General features: G+C 38.6%; 1 protein-coding gene across 10 annotated transcripts in view; it reads left to right on the forward strand.

The window, feature by feature from the left end:
- The window catches only part of ARMC8 (armadillo repeat containing 8), a 114,887-nt gene that overhangs the window by 24,798 nt on the left and 71,736 nt on the right, over positions 1–18,353 (forward strand). For 8 of the 10 annotated variants that reach the window (XM_010363304.2, XM_030934495.1, XM_010363302.2 and 5 more), the window contains 4 exons: positions 10,837–10,908; positions 12,612–12,754; positions 12,860–12,957; positions 17,980–18,072. In XM_010363304.2, the coding sequence (XP_010361606.1) occupies positions 10,837–10,908; positions 12,612–12,754; positions 12,860–12,957; positions 17,980–18,072 (406 nt within the window). The remainder of the gene's footprint in view (positions 1–10,836; positions 10,909–12,611; positions 12,755–12,859; positions 12,958–17,979; positions 18,073–18,353) is intronic. The other 2 variants (XM_030934492.1, XM_030934476.1) reach the window with 1 other exon arrangement.

Raw genomic sequence — 18,353 nt, forward strand, 5'->3', positions numbered from 1 at the left:
ATTTTTTACTTACCAAAGAACACTGTAGTTTTTCAAAAATTGATAAAATACGAAACGATAAAAGTGGGAAAGATAGAATTATGACCAAGCAGCTAAAATGTAGTTTGATAGCCTTAGTGTCTTTTGAAAAACTACCAGTCTGAGACCTAATTAGCTGTCAGCTAGGCATAAAGAAATGTTTGTGTGAAGGAATGGTAGAGTAGAAAGAGCATGGGCTTTGGAGTTGGACAACAGTGGGTTGAATTCCTGATTCCGACATTTTCTAGTATGGTCCCTTTCTAGCTGTTTGCTTGGACAAGTTTTGTAATTTCATTGAGCCTCAATTTTATCATCTGTAAAGATAAGATAACACTGCCTATATTGCCAGGTTCATGTGAGAATTAAATCAGAATTATAAAATTCAATGTCTGATACAATGTGGATCAGTTGGCACTTAGGTGGTTAGTTGTTATTGGCCCCAATTTAAAACAACTTAAAAAAGATAATTCTCCTCAAAGAAGAGAAAGGGGGAAAAAAACAGAGGAGACAGTTCAAACTAAAGTAGAAGAGAGAGGGGGACTAAAATTCCTGACTCAGACAGGAGAATGTGACTGATAACACATTCTAGTAAACGTGATTGCTACTAAAATACTAAAATCTGTTTATAGTTTGAAGGGGACAGATCACCCAATATTTTTTCACTTTATTTCAGAGTAATACTGATCTTATGGAGATATGTGTAGTGTGATTTGATAAAGCTTCCTTTTCTCCAGATAGAAATATTTATTCTTCATGACTTCTTTCTTGAACTTTGTCAGTGTCTGAAAATTAATTGTACGTGGTCAAGAGAATGAAAAGTGAATTATTTTCAACATTATCTGTCTTTAATTTTTTTTTTTTTTTTTTTGAAGCGGAGTTTCACTCTTGTTGCCCAGGCTGGGGTGCAATGGCGCGATCTCGGCTTGCTGCAACCTCCACTTCCAGAGTTCAAGTGATTGTCCTGCCTCAGCCTTCCGAGTAGCTGGGATTACAGGCGCCCACCACCACGCTTGGCTAATTTTGTATTTTTAGTGGAGACGAGGTTTCTCCATATTGGTCAGGCTGGTCTCAAACTCTCGACCTCAGGTGATCCACCTGCCACGGCCTCCCAAAGTACTGGGATTACAGACGTGAGCCACTGTGCCCAACCAAAGTAATCTTGTTTAATACAATATGTATAGAAAAAGGGAATGAAAATGATATTTAGGAAAAGAGAGTTGACCAATTTTTTGATTTTTATATACCTCACAGTCATCATCAAGTCATACAGAGACCATTACTAGACCAAAATTGGTAGGTAGAAAGATGGGCACAGAGTATAAACAACCAAAGGTAGCCTATTAATTTTAGGGAAGGAAAAGGTAGAGGCTGAAATATCATTAAGTCCAAAATATTTAATTGAAGGGACATAAAATAATTGACAAAAATTGTAGCTTTGACTACAAGCTAACTAGAGTTTTATTTTACTGCCTCTATTAAGTTTGATTTTTCTCAGTAAATGTTATGAACATATACGAGGCATGGTGGAAGGCATGTGTAGTAACAGTTGCTTGGGAGGCTGAGTCAGGAAGATTGCTTGAGCCTAGGAGTTCAAATCCTGCCTGGGCAACACAGTGAGACCCTATCTTGAAGACAGATAAGATTGTGAACATGTATAACATACTAGCAGGTAAAGCAAAATCAGATTAAAGATGAATAATGATTCTTCATCATAGTCTACAGCTAATCTGCTAGCTGAGTTAGAGCTATAGCTCTACCCAAAAATATGGGGAACTTCTTTGTAGATAGCTCACATCACAGTGGACCATTTTACCCAGTCAGTGAGTATGCCTTGTTGAAAAATAACATTAAGCATCAGAACTGCTTAATTTTCAATTGTTGAAGAATGCTGAATTACCTAGAGATAACTTTGATAGTAGCACAATAGTTAGCATAAACTTGAATGGTCCTGTTGTGTAAAAGGTTTGAATACAAAATCAGGTTCTTTTCTCTAAAAGAGCAAAATTCCATGTGCATAACTGAATAGATGATCATTAAGTAAGGAGTAAGATACGAGCTGAAAGAAGAGGAAAGTCACTGCGTAGGTCATAAACTGTAGCCTTTGCAACTACAACAGAGAGTAGGTATGTCAGTTAAACTACCCTGCATTGCAAATTCTGAGCTTCCTGTAATATGGAGATCTGCATGTGACTTAAAAAATTGCAGGACCTTTTTTGGTGAAGTTATTATAGTATTGGTTCCACCATGTAAAATCTCTTACTTGAAGAAGAAGAATAACTGTTCATATGATTTTGTAAATCATGAGTGAAAGCTACTTAAACACTTTTTTTTTTTAACATAACAAAATTAGAGCACTTGATCAGGTTTTCATGTTAGTGAATTTCAGTGAAAAGATTAACAGAGGCCAGGCATGGTGGCCCATGCCTGTAATCCCAGTACTGTGGGGAGGCCAAGGTGGGTGGATCACTTGAACCCAGGAGTTCCAGCTTGGACAACATGGTGAAACCCATCTCTACAAAAATAAAAATTAAAAAATTGGCCGGGCATGGTGGTACGTACGTGCCTGTAGTTCCCACTACTTGCGAGGCTGAAGTAGGAGGATCCCTTGAGCCCAGGAGGTGGAGGTTGTTGCAGTGAGCCGAGATTATGCCACTGCACTCCAGCCTGTGTGACAGAGTTGTTTTTGTTTTGTTTTAAAAAAAAAAAAAGGTTAGCAGATATCTCTACATGGCCCTTTGTTGATATTGCTATGTTGAAGAGCAAAAGTTGATATAAGCCAGTGTAGCTAGTTTGTAGTTTCAGAGTTTAATAGAATTAGAAAGCTTGACTAGACCTCTGGTGAATTCAGTCAGGCACTTGTGGAACCTGCAGAGTCATGTGATTTTTTTTTTTTTTTCCCCCACCAAGAATCCACTTCTAAAGTGTCTTCTGAAGCATTTTAATGTACTGATATGAGTTTATTTTGGTAATGATTATTTAATTCTCTTAGCTCCAGGAAATTTTGTATCTTTGGTTTCAGTAGAATGTAGGCAGGTTCCATTTTCTTGGGTGAGCTAAAGATAAAATGAATTCATAATTCCGTAAAATGAAGCCTTTGGGTTTTGAGAACTTTTAAGTTAAAGGGTTAAGTTTTAGAATAATTGAAAGTAAGTATTCCAAAAAAATCATTTAAAAATTTTCTCCTTCTAATACATTTAATCAGTTTGTTTTGTTTTGTTTTGAGATGGAGTCTCGCTCTGTCACCCAGGCTGGAGTGCAGCAACGTGATCTGAACTCACTGCAACCTCTGCCTCCTGGGTTCAAGCAATTCTGCCTCAGCTTCCTGAGTAGCTGGGATTACAGGTGCCCACCACCATGCACAACTAATTTTTGTATTTTTAGTGGAGACAGGGTTTCGCCCTGTTAGCCAGGCGGGGCTGTTCTCGAACTCCTGACCTCAAGTGATCCTCCCACCTCAGCCTCTCAAAGTGTTGGGATTACTGTGCCCCCCAGGCTTAATCAGTTATTTTTGAGGGTTATGGGTAAACATACACGAAAGTGACCTTAATACCAAATGTGATAGAGTGATCTGCATCTTACTTGTTTAAAACTATATATTCTGAGACAGAATTTGGTCAGAGAATTCGGTAGGCAGGATTATCCAGGAATGATTAAATCAAATTGATGTAATCTTTTCTTGCAGACAGATAAGCTGTTTGTATACATATGTCTATGTGATACTAACTTTGAACATCAGTACTATATATTTGTATGCATATGTGTATATATCTTTTCTTTTCTTTTTTTTTTTGAGACAGTCTCACTCTGTCACTCAGGCTAGAGTGCAGTGGCGTGGTCTCGACTCAATGCAACCTCTGCCTCCTGTGTTCAAGTGATTCTCCTGCCTCAGCCTCCTGAGTAGGTGGGACTGCATGCACGTGCCACCACGCTCAGCTAAGTTTTTGTATTTTTAGTAGAGACGGGGTTTTGCTGTGTTAACCAGGATGGTCTCGATCTCCTGACCTCATGATCCACCCGCCTCGGCCTCCCAAAGTGCTGAGATTATAAGCATGAGCCACCGTGCCCGGCGTATATATCTTTTCAAATGTATAAAGCACTTAACGGTATGCTGCCATATTGTTCCATACTGTTCTGACACATTTTTTATGTTCTTTGGAATGATTAATTATATTTAAAGTGTTAATATCTACCAAAATATTTTGGTAGATTTTACTCTTCATTTTTGGAGAATGTAAGGTGATTTGTAATCATATATTGATAAAACAGAGTTAAATACATTAAATATCCTAATTTTGGAGCCAGCCTTTAATTTTCAAAATTATGTATTCACTTGTCATTAAGAAACCATAAAATGCTATGGAGAGAAGATTAAATATTTACAGTAAACTTTTCATGGTGTTTTTTAATTTTTTTTTTTTTTTGAGATGGAGTCTTGCTCTGTCACCCAGGCTGGAGTGCAGTGGTGCAATCTCGGCTCACTGCAACCTCTGCCTCCCAGGTTCAAGCGGTTCTCCTGCTTCAGCCTCCTGAGTAGCTGGGATTACAGGTGCACGCTACCATGTCTGGCTAATTTTTTTTTTTTTTTTTTTTAGTAGAGGTAGGGTTCATTATGTTGGCCAAGCTGGTCTTGAACTCCTGACCTTGTGATCTGCCTGCCTCAGCCTTCCAAAGTGCTGCTTTTCATGGTTTTATACAGATCAGAACTGTATCTGAAACTACATATATTCCAAAAATCTACATCACAGAGTAATTTGTTTGTAAGAATGAACTAAATTACACTCAATTCTGTTTTTTCAGTTTATACATGTAGTTGATATTCAGTAAATGCCTAAGTTGATCTGAGCTGAATTTTGCTATAAATTTTCCAAGTGCCTCTTGAATCAAAGTCTTATGATAAAAATAACTTTAATTTGAATAATAGATCCTCATTAGCTAATTCCTAAAATTGGCAATTCAGTAATGACAATGGAATTAATTGTCATATAACTTTAGTTGGAATATGAATATACCTCATTCCTTAACCATGTATGATAATAGAAAGGTTACTATACTTGGATGTCTGGATGTTAATTCTCCAAAAAATGTCATGATAATTACAATTATAGGGACAGAGCAGTGTGTATGTTTGTGATTCTCACAGTCCAAATAATGTAAGTTGTTTACCGTGTTGCCCTTATTCTAGTTACCCACAAATATGTGTTTTTTTTTTATTTTACAAATGAATGTTTTATAAACAGCGAGTTTTCATAAGTAGATTAAACTTCATACTCAGATTATAGTTTTCCATATCCAGTGTGGTTTTGGGCTACTTTATACTAGTTAGACCAGAAATAAATATAGAGTGTTCCAAATATGAAGCAGAAAAGAGCTGCTTCAGGTACATGAAAAGTAATACTGGTTCAAAATGAAAATATAGTCATGCACTACGCAATGATGTTTCAGTTAAAGACAGTTATAAGTCAGTGACCCGGTAAGAATATAATACTGTATTTTTGTATTTAAATATGCTTAGATACACATTACCTACCATTGTGTTACAATTGCCTGTATTATTCAGTACGGTAACATGTACATGTTTGCAGCCTACGAGCAATAAACTATACCATATAGTCTAAGTGTGTAGTAGGCTATACCATCTAGTTGGTGTAAGTATACCCTATGATGTTCACACAAGGACAAAGTTGCCTAATGATGCATTTCTCGGAACATATCCCCGTCATCAAACAACATGTCCTCGTCGTTAAGCAAAGCATGACTGTAATTGATTTTTAGCTTGGGTCTCCAGTCTTCAATACTTTTAAAGATAATTTTGTTTTTAGGTGATATTAGGCTTTCAGTTAAAATGTATGCTACTTTTGACTGTTTAGAAATAAATGTATTTATACTTGATTGAAATTGTTTTTCCAGCAGGTCTAGATCCTTTTTTTTTTTTTTTTTTTTTACTTTTTCTGTAATTTTAATAGCAACTTACAGCGCTTTTTCTCTTGGTTTTCATCACCCTTATAATGCTCTAATTTAGACATATGCTGTGGTAGGCACTGTACATTTTAATATTCAAGTCCTTTTTCTCTGCCACACTAAAAATCTCTTTGAGAGCAAAGAAGGTAGAAAGTTTAACCTCCATGTAAATGTGGCAGCTTATCAAGTCCATTTATTAGCATGCAAATTTAAGATTCTAGGCAGATTTTAGCTGAAAATCTTTCTCAACAAGTGCATGTTTGTAACATCTTAATATTGACTTCTTTTCTCCCACTCCCAAAAAATGGGATATCCCCAAGGCTTATTTATTCTTATCTCACCTCAAAGATAATTCAGTGTGTACAAAGTCAGAATCAATCCTTGTCTTGTTAAGAGATTTCTTCTCTAAGCTTTCTGTTGTTTCCTGCACCCATGTGCCCAGACATGAAGTAGTCACTCAAGACATGTCACGTAACACATTTTTGTACCTATTAAATCATCTTGTTAACTGCTTCCTCAAAATGACCTTTGTATTAATGATTCCGTTGGCTGCTCCACTAATCAGTTTTGTATAACTAGATACCTAGATGGATTGATTAATTCCTTCAACAAACATTTATTGACTGCCTGCCTAGTACCAAGCATTGTGCTAGTATGGGGGTATATAAAGGTGAATAATGTAGTCAGTGCTCTGGAGGGTCCAAAAATCTAATGAGATAGTCAAATAACTAAAGAGACCATCCATGATAGTTTACCTGGTGAATGCTATTTAAAGATAAAAATAGGAGGTCTGGAGATGACAAGGGGGGCATCAGCCACTTAATTGTCCCTCTTAACTAGTATTATAAGCCTTCCAATCCATTTCACATTCAGCTTATTTTCCTTATTCACTGCTTCCTTCATGTCCCTTCTGTGATCAGAAATATGATTGCTCCTTAATCCATCTCCCTTTAGTTTGTCTCATCTCCCTATCACTTTTCTAACTTTATGTTCCATGCCACCCTAAAGCGAACTTGTTTTTCAATTCAGGCTCCTTGTAGTGCCCCAGGAACATGCCATTTTCATTTCCAATATGGTCTTGTATGAACGATTTCTCCTTTTGCCCTCTCATCTGCTTATCCAAGTTCTATTTTCTAAGGTTTATCTTAGTTCTTAACCATTGCTCAAAACCTTTTAAGCTTATTGAGCATCTACTTTTCTTGACGTTATAAACACTCAGTTTATAATTTAGTACTGACTTATATTGACAGTGTTGTTTTTGCCACTCCAAGGATATTGTGAACTCCTCAGACCAGGCATCCCACTGTGTGATACTTTCATATGCTTCATAGAGACTAGCACAATGCTGAGCTCAAAAACTAGTTGTTGAATTTCAGTAGAAGTAAGTAGAGCATTTTCCCCAACATTAAAAGTTGGTGGGCATGAGATGACATTCTTTTGGTCTGCTGGGAAAAGGGTGTCTGACTAAAAGTTAGAAACACTTTTGTTTTGTATAAAAATGTAACATTAGGCCGGGCGCGGTGGCTCAAGCCTGTAATCCCAGCACTTTGGGAGGCCGAGACGGGTGGATCACGAGGTCAGGAGATCAAGACCATCCTGGCTAACACAGTGAAACCCCATCTCTACTAAAAAAAATATATAAAAAACTAGCCGGGGGAGGTGGCGGGCGCCTGTAGTCCCACCTACTCGGGAGGCTGAGGCAGGAGAATGGCGTGAACTCGGGAGGCGGAGCTTGCAGTGAGCTGAGATCCGGCCACTGCACTCCAGCCTGGGCGACAGAGCAAGACTCCGTCTCAGAAAAAAAAAAAAAAAAAAAAAATGTAACATTAAAACACAGAAGGAAAAAGAAAATGAATTTACTGAATTCATTTGTCTTTTCCATTGGTTCGTTGTCAATGCCTGATGTCCTGGTGGTAATGGAAAAAACAGTTGGCATGAAAGACATGGGTTGAGACTGTCTCTGTCATTTAATATTGGGTTCTGAAAAACCCCAATCCTGAGTTGTAGCTTTCTCCTCTGTAAAATGGAGTTAATATTACTCAAGGTTACGATGAAGATGAAATTAAGTAGTGGATATGGAATGCTTTGTAAATTTGAAGTAATATAGAAATCTGGGATAGTATTGTGTTCCCATCTTGGACGATAGCTGTGAATTTGCATTTTACAAAAATAATGGATATCTAGAATCACTGTAATGAATGATCTGCTGACAGTAACTTCTCCGATATTTCCAGGTGAGATTGGCTTTCTTGCCTCTCAAGAGGAGATAGACTTTTATCTTAACAAAGTCATGATTGTATTATGATAGAGGGCAACTAGGAGGGACACCTAACCCTGACCTGGGGGTTTCAGGGCATGCTTCCTGGAGGAAGTGACACTCAGACCTGAAGGATGAGTAAAGCTAGCCAGAGCAAAGTATGAGGGAGGGGATAAGGAGATGACAGAGAAAGAATAACTGCACTCTGGGAACTGAAAGAAGTTTCATCTAGATGGCTGAATGTTGTCATCTGAAATTGATTCCTTAATCCTGTTAATTAATCCTTTTGATTTTAATTCTTCATAGAAGTGATCTACTAGCATTCCTTTATAGCAACAATTGAATAGAATTTATTAACATCTTTTTTTCCTTATCTAGCACAGGTATGTTTACTTACTAAAACCAGAGTGAGAATCTTTTTCTTTAGACATTGTTCCATTTTATTGTGTTCTCTTTAGGTGGCATTTCCTCTATTGCCATCAGTTACCTCCTTCATGTCCTTTTTGTAAAACTATTAAGAGAATTAGAAAATTTGGGTTGGAAGGGTTTTTGTTTGCTCTTGTCTATAAAAACATGGCATGGTTTCAGATGTTGGGAATGCGTTCATTTGGTAATGTTAGGGACCCCTCATTTCTGCTTAATTAAGAAGAATGGAGAGGAAAAACTGGAAATATTAGGGTTGGGAGTTGTGGAATAGAAAGCACTCAGGATGGCACTTAGCCTACACAGACTCTAGACGGACTGGACAAATGAATGTACTGCATTTGTATAGGCAGAACACATTAAGAGAAAGGGAGATGATGAAAGTAAACAACAAGCTGGTAGGTTAAGGTCCATATGCTGATGATTATGAACTAAAGCCTCTAAAGAAAACAGGCCTCCATGAGGATGCAGGAGCTTAGAAATACAATCTCTTACTATCTTTAACTTTGCTAATTGAGCCTTTGATATCATATAGCTTTATATTCTTGTGTCAGAACTTGCTAACAACCTCAGTAAACTTCATTCAGTTCAGTCCCATAAACAACAACAAAAAAATTGCTACTTATTTCTTGAAAACCATATAGAAGATCTGAGGGATACTTTACAGAGGGATAGGTCAGGCTTTGAAAAAAAGCCGTACCCTCAGGCACTGAGCTAATGGAAGAAAAACCAGGCATTCTCAGTGTTTGGCTCGTAGGGAAAATCTGCTTTCAGGACATGCTAGTTGTTGCAGTATTTTTCTGCAATGATCAAAAAAGGCAATTGGAGACAAGGATTAATTGTTACCAGGTTCTTTAATGCCAGTAAATATGATTGGTGTTAGAAATACATGCTGACGCTAACATTTATTTGTTGAATTTTTTTTTTTTTTTTGGAGATGGAGTCTCGCTCTGGTGCCCAGACTGGAGTGCAGTCTGATCTCTGCTCACTGTAACCTCCACCTCCCTGGCTGAAGTGATCCTCCCACCTTAGCCCCCCAAGTAGCTGGGACTACAAGTGCATGCCACCACAACTGGCTAATTTTTGTATTATTTGTAGAGATGGATTTTTACCATGTTGTTCAGTCTGGTCTCAAACTCCTGAGTTCAAGCAATCTGCCTGCCTAGACGGCCCAAAGAGCTGAGATTACAGGTGTGAGTCAGCACGCCCTGCCGGGGAAGTATTTTTTAAAGATTTTATTAGTAGTACTGGGTTTATTTGGAGCTATTTATTTTTTCTCTACATTTCCTTTTGAACCAGCCACAAATTTGTGAGCCAATTGATCAGTGGTAGAGGTTCTCTTATTGTGGAATAGAGTTTTGATCCTGGTGAAGTATAGTGCTCTGTGTAGCTAGAATAAAAAATACCTGAATATCTGAGAAATGTAGAAGATTTTTTGGAAAAAAAAAAAAAAAAAAAGATTTTTTGTTATTTTTTTAATGTCCTTAAGATATAATTTTGCTTAAGCAAAAATAGTAACAATGTATTATGTTGTTTCTAAGCAATTTAAAAATATTATATAACAACAGCCCAAAAAATGAATGGGAAAATGGAAATATATATGCGAGGCTCTTAAAATACGTATGCAATGGGCTAATATCACTTGAAGACTGACTGTGATAAATTAAAAGATGCATTGGAAAACAACAAAGGAGTACAGTTAGTAAGACAATAAAGCAGATAAAATGAAATTATAAGAAATAAAATATAAAGACATCAAGAAAAAAAAGAAAAAACTGAACAACGTGTGATCCTTGAAACAAGGAGATAATGTTCTGTGGGCTGTTTGTTGTTGTTGTTGTTTGTTTAACTCACTCCCTACTCCCAGAGCTGAGTGGGAAAGTGGCCTATATTCCTTTATATTCAAATAATTGGTAGGTACCCTTTTTAAAAGAACTCAATTCTGTACTGGAAGTCTTTTGCCAGTACTCAGGATATCTCTCACTTTCTACAATACTTGCCTGTTTTACAGCCCCCACGTTCACTCTGCACCTATCTCTATCCCTTCGTTAGTACTTTATGTGAAAAAAGGTTAGTGTTTTTACTTTGTCAAATCTGAGATATTGTATAATGAAGTAGAATGATCTTTGATTTTTTTCAGTGCTATCTCAACATACTTTATTTTTTTCCCCTTAATTCAGAGACATGAAAAATGCTGTAATTGGAAACAACAAGCAGAAAGCCAATCTCATTGTTTTAGGAGCTGTTCCAAGGTATGTTTGCTGTCTCACCCCTTTCTTGCCATTCATACTAATTTCTAATGTATTTCTTACTTTCAATAATAGAACCCATTTTTTCCTGTATTGTCTATTTAATTCTTAAAATAAGTCCTATTTTTAAAAACAAGCATAAGTATTTACACCATCTCTAAGGAAAAAAATTATAAAGTAACAGAGAATGTAATAAGAAGTGAATGTGTTAATACTTTTTGGAAATTCAGGAAGACCTTTGACCTGATGATAAAAGGGTTTGTTAGGTACATACGCAATGTACAGCAGCCTGATACTTTCTTCTCTATTTCCTTAGAGCCTTGGCAGTTTTTTGTGTGAGTGGGTAATTTATTAAGAGTCTTTTTTTTTTTTTTTTGAGACGGAGTCTCGCTCTGCCTCCCAGGCTGGAGTGCTGTGGCCGGATCTCAGCTCACTGCAAGCTCCGCCTCCCGGGTTCACGCCATTCTCCTGCCTCAGCCTCCCGAGTAGCTGGGACTACAGGCGCCCGCCACCTCGCCCGGCTAATTTTTTTGTATTTTTTAGTAGAGACGGGGTTTCACTGTGTTAGCCAGGATGGTCTCGATCTCCTGACCTCGTGATCCGCCCGTCTCGGCCTCCAAAAGTGCTGGGATTACAGGCTTGAGCCACCGCGCCCGGCCTATTAAGAGTCTTAAGAGCTTTTTGAAGTTAAAGGAAAAAAACCCTGCTTGATTTTTAATCCAGTTTCATTTTAACTTCTGATTGTTACAATTTGCTGTTTTTTAAGTTAATGTAGGAAGTTTAGGAAGTTTAATTTCTTCTTTTGATGACCTAATAAGCTTCCTTTAGGCAGGCAATGACAGTTATATAACTTCCTCTTTACTTTTGCTCCTCAGAGCTAGTTTTCTGTGCAATTGCTGTTAGCTTTTCATTCAGAATTATTTATTATTTTGGGTTTTTTTTCTCCTTATTTTCTGGTTTTGAAACAGAATTAATGGTTTAAATGTTTTAACTCACCAACCTCAAATGTATACTTTAGTAACTGTAAAGCTGTCAGCAGCCTTTCTTAGGAGATTTATGTTTGGTATATATAAATAGTACTTTATGGAGCATGAGGGTCCTATCTTAGAACATAAGGTAGATGGTTATAAGTGGAGAAAGGTTAGGGTTTGGGGAGTATTTGTCTGGCAAGCTGGGCTAGAGTGGAAATGAGAGGATCTCTTCATTTTCCAAATGAGAGAACTGGAGAAAGAAGAAATTTCCCTTGCTTAAGGAGCTGCACAAGGGCTCTGAATATTCCCTCTAGGCTCTATCTCTACAAACTCTGCACCACTGCTCTGGATTCAGAGCAGTATCGTTCCTAGTTTGAATTTAAGATCTGGCAGCACATGGCATTTGAGAGTCTTCACATTTTGGAGACCCAACAGGAAGTGGTAGACGACGTGGACTCTGATGATGCTGTTTCTACAGAGACCACTTGTGGACAACTTTCAGATTTACACTTTTTATAAACCCTGAGAATATCATAGTTCTTGTTTTCAAAACATCTTCTAGATTTTTTTCCAGATGTTTCTTTAATTAGCAGATGAGATAAACAAATGACCATTCGATTCATATAAACTCATCCAACCATATTTTTAGTATGTGGACTGCACAGCCTTTTTTGGTCATATTGAGTCTTGTTTACATTTTTTAGTCTCTTTGTTTATTAAGTTCCTTCTTTTTAGATTGTTGTACTTGCTTCAGCAAGAAACCTCAAGCACAGAGCTGAAAACTGAATGTGCAGTGGTGTTGGGAAGTCTTGCTATGGGTACTGAAAACAATGTCAAGTCTCTACTGGACTGCCATATTATCCCTGCCTTATTGCAAGGTACGTAGGGAAGCCGTTTTTAGCTCAAGTAAGGCTGAGAATCAGTTTGCAGTGCTTTAAATACTGGTTGAAAAGATTAGTCCTAAATCTAGTTTCTGTTAATAGGACTACTGTCCCCAGACCTGAAGTTTATTGAAGCTTGCCTCCGATGCCTGCGTACCATCTTCACCAGTCCTGTCACTCCAGAGGAGCTACTGTATACAGTGAGTTTTAGATGTATTTGAGACATTAGTTACATTTTACTAACAGCCTACTCCTAATTTGCTTAGCATCTTCAGACTCATCCTAACTGTGTTATGTAAAAAAGTCTCAGTTGGGCATGGTGGCTCACACCTGTAATCCCAGTGCTTTGGGAGGCTGAGGTGGGAGGATTGCTTGAGGCCAGGAGTTCAAGACAAACCAGAATGACATAACAAGACTCCATCTCTCTTTTTTTTTTTTTTTTTTTTTTTTGAGTTGGAGTCTTGCTCTGTTGCCCAGGCTAGAGTGCAGTGGCACGATCTCGGCTCACTGCAACCTCCACTCCCCCCCAGGTTTAAGCAGTTCTCTGCTTCAGCCTCCAGAGTAGCTGGGATTACAGGTGTGTGCCACCATGTCCGGCTAATTTTTTGTATTTTTAGTAGAGATGGGGTTTCACCATCTTGGCCAGGCTGGTCTTGAACTCCTAACCTCATGATCCACCCGCCTCGGCCTCCCAAAGTGCTGGGATTACAGATGTGATCCACCGTGCCTGGCAACAGGAGTCCATCTCTACAAGAAAAAAATAAAAATGAATTAGCCTGGTGCAGTGGTGCATGCCTATAGTCCTAGCTACTCATGAGACGGCAGTGGAAGGATTGCGTGAGTCTAGGAGTTTGAGGTTATAGTAAGCTATTATGGTGCCCCTGCACCTCAGCCTAGGTGACAGAGTGAAATCCTGTCACTAAAAATAAAAAATGGTAAAAGTCTCAGCTGGGTATGGTGGCTCACGCCTGTAATCCTAGCATTTTAGGAGTTCAAGGTGGATATATCACCTGAGGCCAGGAGTTCGAGACCAGCCTGGCCAACATGGTGAAACTCCCATTTCTATTAAAACTGCAAAAATTAACCGGGCATGGTGGCATATGCCTGCAACGCCAGCTATTGGGGAGGCTGAGCCATGAAAATCACTTGAACCCAGGAGGAGATGTTGCAGTGATCTGAGATCACACCACCCTGCTTCGGCCTGGGTGACAAGGCAGACTCTGTCTCTAAATAAGTACGTGAATAAACTTCTTGCTTATTTCCAAATATCAGATGCTCTCAGCTTTGCAAGAAAGTGAAAGACAGTCTCAGACTTTGAGGAATTTACAAGCTATTTTTAAAAAGACCCATTTTTATCTCTCTATATGTAGAACTTAAGAGAAGTTTATTTTACGCTAGATGAATGGTAGGGAGTTCAGCTGACTTTTAGCTGAAATCCAGCAGAGTAGGCTTTGCAGAGAAGCTAGAATTTAATCTGGGTTTTGAATAATGGATAAGACTTAGAGAAGTGGAGAGGAAGGCATGAGACACTGTGCTTGGTCCAAATTCTTTTCTTCTGGCTTTTCTTTTTTTTTGGAGACAGAGTCTCTCTCACCCAGGGTGAAGTGCAGTGGAGGAATCTTGGCCCTGCAACCTCTGCCTCCTGAGTTCAAGTGATTCTCCTGCCTCAGCCTCCGAAAGTACTGGGATTACAGGCGTGTGAGCCACTGCGCCCGGCCTCTTCTAGCTATTTTTCAATATACGATAGATTATTGTAAATTACAGTCACTTTACATGGGGCTTTCTTACTGATAATTAGGCCAATATTTTTAAACACTCTTATTCACAGTTCACAGCAAGAAGCATATTTTCCCCTGCCTCACTATACATGTCAATTTGTATATGTGTGTGTGTATGTGTGCATGTATGTATGTGTATGTGAAAGAATCCTAAGACAAGTTTCATGACATATTTCCACAGATGCAATGCCCTTTGGTTTCTATGCTATCATTTTTCATTCTTTAAAAAAATGGTGGTTGTGATTATCTGAGCTAACACAACGAATCATATTGTCAGATTATACACACAGAAGTCAGAGATCTTATCCAGAATCAGGCTTTATAAATGTTTCAAGACTATAAGTAATCAAGAGGAAGAGGCAAAGCAAGCATGGAGAGGAGACATGTCACATGGCTGCCTAGTCTGTCCTTCGTACATCAGACACATACTCTTCTGGCCCTTAACGATACATAAGGTGGTCAGTAGGTGAGATTTATGGGTCACCTCACACAGTAGGGAGCACCTACATTATGAAGCATATATATATATTTTTTTTCTTTAAATTTAATTTAATTTTATTTATTTTTGAGATGGAGTCTTGCACTGTTGCCCAGGCTGGAGTGCAGTGGCTCGATCTCGACTCACTGCAACCTCCACCTCCCAGGTTTAAGCAATTCTCCTGCCTTAGCCTCCCAGGTAGGTGGGATTACAGATGTGCACCACGATGCCCGGCTAATTTTTTTTTGTATTTTTAGTAGAGACGGGGTTTCACCATGTTGGCCAGGCTGGTCTCGAACTCCTGACCTCCGCCCGCCTAAGCCTCCCAAAGTGTTGGGATTACAGGCATGAGCCACTGCTCCTGGCCTAACGTCTTTATTTTATACCTCATGGTTTTATGTGACATTCTTCAGGGAGTCATGCCTCATAAATCTATAGAGTGTTTACCACAATCATTCTCATACTTGAGATTGCACTAGAATTATGTGGAGGGCTTGTTAAACAGGGATTGCTAGACTCCACCTCCAGTTTCTGATCCAGTGAGTCTTGGATGTGGCCTGAGAATTTGCATTTCTGACAAATTTCCAAGTAACTTAGATGCTGCTGGTCTCAGAGTTCTTTCTTTGAGAACTGCTGGTTTACTGTAAACATCCTGCTCAAAGGATCCCATAGAGGACTTAGTAAATATCAATTTATTTTCCTGTAGTTCATATTGTAATGTTTGCAAAGAGAGTAAGCCAGTCACCTGTCTTTTTTACCCTGGAAGTTTCTCACCTACTCTCAATCCCATAATAAGAGGAGAAGTTGATCCTGGCCGACTATTTAAACTCCTTCCATCTTACTCTAAATTGATTCATGACCTACTAATGGATCCTGATGCACAATTTGGAAAATTCTGGTCTATGCCAGCTGTTTTGCATGAGAAAATTGAGACCCAGGCAGGTTAAATTTAGAGTATCTAAATTATGAAACATCTCAATTTTGTGCCTCGGATATTTTATGCCTCAGAGACAGTGGAGAATTTGTGAAGAGTTGGATTGGGGAATAACTAGCAATAGTGTTTCCGTGTAATTAATTGACTTCCATGAGTTGGAGTGTGTAGAGGCCAGCTGTTTGAGCAACTCAGGCAGTAGAATAGAGATGGGGTAGGTAGTCCAGTAAAAAAACAGCAGGATTTCTAATTTGAAATTGTGTTTATCAGATGGGTGTTTTCGGGCAAATTTTGTATGTAATAATTGTTATTTGCCTTATTTAATAATCTGTAAACTGTGGACACAATTGACAGAAAGGGGGAAGATGTGAAGAAATGAGATGAGGGCTATTGTGACTAAGGGAAAGTGAAGAATGTGAGAACATTAGAGAAAAGGAAGGAGGTGGACATAGCTTTAGGAGCCCAATAGAGGCTTTTTAATCTACCTCTATTTGCCTTTTCTATCTTAGCTACTACCTACTTCACTGTCCTCTGCCAGTGCAACCCCAATTCGCCTTCCCCCACTTGACATTTTCCTTTTCTTTCTGTGCACTTAGTATCTGACTTTCTTTGAAGTTTTCTAAGTTTTCCATTTTGTTTTTAAACTTCTTGTGTAAACACAAAGGGTTATACTAACAAATGGGGGAGATATTCTACTTGTAGGGAATCAGCAGCCTTCTCTTTTCCTACTTGGCTTTTATGTATCTTGGGCATTCTTTTTTTTCCCAAGGAAAATCCCAAATCTTGTTCCTCCCAACAAGGGTGTTCTTTTAAGTTTTTTTCTTTGCCCTCTGTTGTCTCTGGTGAGGATCCTCAAAGTATGGTCTGTGGACCAGTGGCGTCGGCCTCATTTGGAAGCTGACTCTTAGGATCCTACCCCAAACCTACAGTATCAGAGTCTGTACATTAAGGACATCTCCTGGGAATTTGCGTGCACATTCCTTCTTGAGAAGCATAGCTCTTGTGATGTCATTGACTAGGAAGCTTGAGCTAAGTCTCCTTTTTTATCTGTGGTTCCAACCAAATACCTTTCAACTTTTAATTCCTTCTGCATTCTTTTGTTGTTTGTTTTTGTTTTTGCTTTTTTGAGACAGAGTCTTGCTCTGTCACCCAGGCTGGAGTGCAGTGGCGTAATCTCGCTGCAACCCCCGCCTCTCCGGTTCAAGTGATTCTTGTGTCTCAGCCTCTCAAGTAGCTGGGATTACAGGCATGCGCCATGACGGCTGGCTAATTTTTGTATTTTTAGTAGAGACAGGGTTTCGCTATGTTGGTCAGGCTGGTCCCAAACTCCTGACCTCAGGTGATCTGCCTGCCTCGGCCTCCTAAAGTGCTGGGATTACAGGCATGAGCCACCGCTCCTGGCCTGCACTCTAAATAAAAGGAAATTCTTGGAGAGACTTGCAGCAGAGTGAGTTATTTTCTCTTTTTCTGTGCTACTACATAGGTTGTTAAGTGTCAGCAATAGGCAGAGAGTGGGCTGTACCTGAGAAGCTGCCAATCATGTAAATTGTCTCGTCTTGTACAGATTGAAAATAGCTAACGACAGTCTTTATGAGAGATTGTTAGTAGTTACTGGTGCTTAACATTTCGGAGATCAAAATTTTCAAATTTCGTTTTTATACAAAAATTCTTCCTCATAAACTATTTACTAGTGCATAATGTACTAGTTACCTCACATTTTGGTTTCAGAACTGATTTCTGTTACGTCTTATTGAAATAATTTTATAATGAGGATGTAGGCAATTTTTGAGAGAGTTATTGAGAATTTCCTGTTCCCGTATTTTGCTATCAAGGATGAATATTGAAGCCTCTTTCTTTGTCGTTGACCTAGACAATTTTCATGGCCCTTGCTTTTGTTTTGCACTGTGCCTTAAGGAGACTTGATTTACTGTCATTAAGATAAGAGGTTTGACTACCTTCTCGTGGAAATATTTTATGTTTTATCAAACGTACTCATGGTGCCTGAGTTTCTTGTTGCTGTGTTCTCCTTCCCTAGGATGCCACAGTGATACCGCACCTCATGGCACTGCTTAGCAGGTCCCGCTATACCCAGGAGTACATCTGTCAGATCTTCTCACACTGCTGTAAAGTAAGAACCAGAATAAATATTATCTATAATGTAAAATCTTGTGTACTGTCCCAGAGGTAATCTATACATATATAAGTAGACCTGTGTGTGTGTGTGTATATATATATGTATATTTAAACACAAATGACAGCATATCATACATACCTACTGTTCACTTGACATATCTCTAAGGCTCTCCCCCATTCATTTTTTTTTTTTTAACAGTGCATAGTATTTTAGTGCATAGATTTATTTATCCAGTCCTCTATTGTTGGGCATTTAGTTTGTTTCCAGTCTTGTGC

Source organism: Rhinopithecus roxellana, chromosome 1, assembly GCF_007565055.1.
Source record: "Rhinopithecus roxellana isolate Shanxi Qingling chromosome 1, ASM756505v1, whole genome shotgun sequence".
Classification (NCBI taxonomy): Eukaryota; Metazoa; Chordata; class Mammalia; order Primates; family Cercopithecidae; genus Rhinopithecus; species Rhinopithecus roxellana.